Source organism: Amblyomma mixtum, chromosome 5 (genome assembly GCF_055824585.1).
Source record: "Amblyomma mixtum isolate Tamu chromosome 5, ASM5582458v1, whole genome shotgun sequence".
Lineage (NCBI taxonomy): Eukaryota > Metazoa > Arthropoda > Arachnida > Ixodida > Ixodidae > Amblyomma > Amblyomma mixtum.
In genome coordinates, this window is record NC_143016.1 from 52,673,917 (window position 1) to 52,679,000 (window position 5,084).

The 5,084-nt window shown below is 44.4% G+C and overlaps 1 protein-coding gene across 1 annotated transcript in view; it reads right to left on the bottom strand.

The window, feature by feature from the left end:
- Nucleotides 1–1,001: 1,001 nt before the first annotated feature.
- Nucleotides 1,002–5,084, bottom strand: part of LOC149342165 (uncharacterized) — a 20,737-nt gene continuing 16,654 nt past the window's right edge. Inside the window, exon 5 of the mRNA XM_089546760.1 lies at nucleotides 1,002–1,258. Coding sequence (XP_089402886.1) covers nucleotides 1,002–1,258 — 257 coding nt within the window. The remainder of the gene's footprint in view (nucleotides 1,259–5,084) is intronic.

Sequence of the window (5,084 nt, forward strand, 5' to 3'; positions counted from 1 at the left end):
TCAACAAATGAGAGCGAAAGCTGTGCTGAAGAAACATCAGTTACGTTTCAGTCAGAGCTGCCTTGTATGGATGACATGTCGTCGGTATCTTTTTTTTTTAATCTGTTCTGGCTTTCTGTTAGTGTATTTTACATGTATTGCCCCTATTTTTTTTTTCTTATTCTCCCACTGTGTGTACCGCTCTGCAAGTAACAACAAAAAACAGGATAGATGGTGGTGGTGAAAAACTTTATTATTGGCGGAGGAAACAATATAGAAATCTGGCTCACTTCAGGTGGCTGATTATGAGTAAAGTGTTTTTTAACGAACTCACACTTGTTTGTTACTACTAAGTTATAAACTAAAGAACTCAACGAGGTTTCTTCACAAGCAATATTGTATAGCACAAGTGTCATTAATTCGTTGTGTTTTCTTTATTTCTGCCTAAACTTTTACCAGATCTTTACTTAAATAGTAAATTTACGACTGTCTACCTTTTCGCCTCGCGTGCAGAGAAAACATATAATTTTTACAGCATTCATCCCGCTTATTTAGTTACTTCGATCCCGCTTACATCACGAAAGGCACACCTCAGGTAACTGACCAACGCTGGGAAACTCCCCGAATTAGCGAGCAAACCGTTCGATGAAACCATACTGAAGGCCACTGCTTCAAGGAGACCGAGGTTTCTGAGCAAGAAATGTTTCCCCCTCCTTTCCACTCCTGTCGACTCGCTCACGCTCAAAGAAACGTGAGATCAAGAAACGAAAGTGTGCTCAAAACATTGCCACCAGACGGTACCAAGAAAACCATTCCTTATTTTTGTGCATGCGAATTACAAGCAAACAAGTCAATGCCTCCACACGTGGCGGCAGGGGAAACAAACCTTTACACTGCAAAATAATATCCATAAGTAATGTTCAATTAAGTCAGAGCTCTTTTTTGCGGATTTTCCTGTTCAGCACTTCAGACAGCCAAAACAAACCGGTCTCCACCCCCATGGCGCCGGCATATAAGAGCAGCTAGTTGACAGGGGCGCAGTCAGAGACTCGTAGACGCATCCTGCCGAGGCCAAAAGGTAGCGATTCCAGACGATCCTGTCGTTCGAAATGAAGTGCAACGCCGTCGCTGCCCTGACCGTCCTGCTGCTCCTGTGCGCGGCCTCGGCTCCCGTGAGGGGCATCTGTCCCAGCACCCAAGGCCAGATCAGTGACTGCGCTTTCTCCACTTGCACACCGTACCAGTGCGCCCTCCAGGGACTCGAGTGCTGCCCCAAGCCCTGCGGTGGCACATGGTGTGTCAGGGGTGAGAGTCGCTGTTCTATTCTTTCTTTTCATGCACACGGGAGTGAAAGACACTTTTTGAGGAGAGCAACCTGGTAGCGATTTACTTGGGAACAAAAAAGCGCGCTAGCTGGTAAACAATGACACATATTATAGTTCTTTATACCGGGTGTTTCACTGAAGACTTTACACAATTTTTAAACATAGGCTTTCTGAGTTAGAAGAGTGTTTTTTTTTTTCTCAGCATAGCATTGTCAGTGGTGTAGTGAATCAGAATACAGATAAAAGGTGCTAACTAACAGGTTGGTTAATTAAAACTGAATTAACTTTTTAACTGTTGCTGTTAGGCTCCTTAGTAATGAGAGGCGTGTAATTCATCGCAAGTGTGCACTGGGGAGGTTGGTTTGCCTGCAAGCTTCTCGAAAGCACATGTATTTTGGCGCGATGTAGCCAAAACTTAATGGGCCACTGCGCCGAGGGTAACCGCAGTTTCTAAATTCTAAAAACTGATATGGACATTACTTACGGTGGGCTACAAGCCTGTCAATAATCAAGGAGCCTAACAGTAGCAGTTATAAAGTTAACTATTCAATATTAGTTAATCAGCCTGCTAGTTAGCACGTCTTAGCTGTATTCTGATATACTACACCACAGACAATGCTATGCTGAAAAAGGCGCTCTTTTAACTCAAGAAACCCATTTTTAAAAATTGTGCAAAGTCTTAGATGAAACACCCGGTATACTAGGCGGAAATAAAAATTTTGACGGCCGACAGCACCAGAGATTTCGGTGAAGAGATTAGACTGGGGAAATTGAGGCCGCATGTCCAACTTTCTGAGAAAATTGTAAGAAACAGTTATGAAATATCGTAGGTAATGGTCGGTTCTTCTGATAGGTAGCAAAATCTTTCTTTTAAAGTGTTTCCATCGATCGCAACGACCAGTTAAGACTGCCTTGGAAAAGCAATGGGGAACGCATTTGATGATAGCAGAAACGTCAATAGAAAAAGTATGCACGACTGCCGTCGGGTGATCTGCGGATATATTGATTGTTATAGTGAAATCTTACAATATATGAAAAATTGCGTACGTAAACGGGTTCCTGCTCAAATGTGCTTTTGTCCAGAATTGATGGGTGTGTAAGGATTTACGCTGGCGCAAGACATTGGGTAGCTGTATATCACTGGCATAGGCCTGTTCCCTGCGCAAGAATCAGATCGGCCTGTGATGGTGCTGATGATGAAAATTTTCATTGCACAGCACATTTCGTTTTGAGATACAAGTAATGATTTGTCAATTGAGGTTTGGTTTATTTTTAGCTTTAAAAACACGCCACTGGACCAACCTCTTCTTTAGATCAAACAAAATTTATAAGGGTCCTAACAATATAAGCACTGATCCTAATACAAAATGTTACACCTGAGATCATGGCCGCGTTGCCTTGGCGTCCATTCGCAACTAAAAACTTGACGTGGTATGTCATACTGCTTTTGCGTTAAGACAACCACAGCCTGCAATTATTTCGAGTCATTTTTCTCTCGAAGGCACGTCTGTATAGCTAAAACGTTTATCCAAACGTGCAGTACAGGCTTATTGTCATAAGCAAGAAGCGCTCATTTCCTGTGACCCTGACAAGTGAATTGTCGTCGTGACACACTCGTGCATAATTCACGGCTAGCTTGTCCAGCGAGGAAGACACTGCAATGAACAAGTGCACGGTCATTGCTAACGATTCTATTTCAAAGAAAAAGTAAGACAATGCTGTTAATGGGGAGCGGCGTGTCCTGCGCGGCAACGAACAAATTGAAAAAGAAGGAAAAGTACTTTTAAAGGAGCCTTTGCACGGCACCATAACGTCGGAATCAAAATGAAGGTGTCACATTCGCGGGGGGGGTGAGCCTGACAAATATTTTTTTCAACCGCGGCCATCACTTTCTCTTTAGCAAAAGTAGCGACTAACAATAAGAATAACCAAGTAGTCAGCTATTCTCATATATTTGGTTTTGCCTCCGCTTGAAAATCAGCTGCGGTAAAGCGCTCCATCCGAGTCGGTTTAGCATAAAATGACCACCATAATATTGGCTCTGACTGTACAGCCAGCATCAATATGAAAGTCATCGCTTTCGTTTCGGCCGACCAAAGCCAATAAATATTTTCGTTGTGAAGATCCCTCAATCTCCAATATAATGGAAGGAGCCAGCTGTTGTCATGTAATTTGCTCGGTATTCTTGCAGACCAACTTTGATAGAGTATTTAATCCCCGTAGGCTTTCCCTGATGGAATCACATTCATATTAATTCCGACTGTATTAATTCCGACCGCTAAGTGATGTCGAACTCGGTAGTAATGTGTTCACAAATGTTCACTCATACTTCTTTTCTTCTTTCTTTTGTTCGTGCAGGATTTTACGGTTAGAGCACGTGGAGACCATGGCACACTTGAGGTGTGGCGAGCGACACCCTGTTTAACCGAAATGAGGGAGCTGTGATCTCTGCTGATTCCTCCTTTTTCCAGAAATAAAACGTGTCGCAAAGCGTTTATTACTTGTGTCTGATTATTTTTGAAGTTAGCAACTTTTCAGCATACTTACAACGACAATACCGTCCTTGCCTGATTACCAAGCAGATTCAATAGTGGTAAACCTATCGTGGTCTTTCCTTCAGTCCTGCGACCTGTGAATGTTTTCGGTGTTATTTATGTGCGTGAGAGAGAACATATAAATGAAGGCACCATATAAGATCTTTTTCATGGGAATATGCATTGCAAGGGTACAGCAGGCATGTTGACTTGCTCCCCTGCACTTGTTAGAGGGTCAAAATATGGTGTGCAGTCAGTTATGCCTTTTGTACAAATTGAGGGGACAGCTGGCGATGGGCAAACCTAAGACTCTGATCTGTCCGCTTTCAGATTGTATGGTGTTCGGCCCGATATGGAGTGAGGCGCGCATGTTGGGGTTGATCCGATGCTTGCCACCTTCGCTGATAAGTTTCGTTTTTAGTGCGCTCAAATGAAGCCGCTCGAGCGAAAAAAACCATCCTGTCTGGGGGTGAAGCCTCGGACTAAGTCGGGTAAGCTCGGAGGAGCGTCGTGCCAGCTGCAACCAATGGGAGGAAGCTCGGGTAAGGTCGGGTAAGCTCGGAGGAGCGTCGCTCCAGCTGCAACCATAGTGAAGAAAAATTAAAAATATAATGAAGAAAGGAGATGAATAGAGAAAAACTGATAGGAAGCTTCGGGTCCTTTCTGGGTTTTAGTATTGGGTAAGTAAGAGAGTTTAAGTCCATTAGAAAAGGTTCGTGAAATCCAGAGTTCGTTAATTACCTCCAAAGGAGCATCCTAAGCTTCCTGTGCACGACTCCGGTGCTCCTTGCACGTTATTCCATCGTGGCCGGGCGCAGAGCGAGGGCTGCGCTGTTTTGTAGCGGTGAGCATTCTTCCATGCTGATGTCGGACCCTGACCGGCATCAGTTCCGATTCCGGGATGACGCGAGAGTCTGGAGGAGTGGGAGGAATAAGAAAAGCATGCAAGAAAAATGTGCTGACGTCCTTCTCAGCCGTAGCCGGATCTGCTTTCATGAAAAGCTCAGTGAGGAGAGGAAGACCCTTCCCTTTGCCGCTGAGTTTTCGAAAGATGCGCCATAGGCTGTGATGTCCCGGTACTGTGCTAAAGTGGTCGCAGGCAGAATGGACTGGCAGTCGCTCCAAAGTTGGAGCGGGTACTCGCGTATGAGCTTGAAGTGTTGCTTAACCTTCATGAAATCAGAATGGCGTTTGCCGCATGAGTGGTACAGTTCTGTTAGACTATGCGCCTGTGTCCACAGATGGG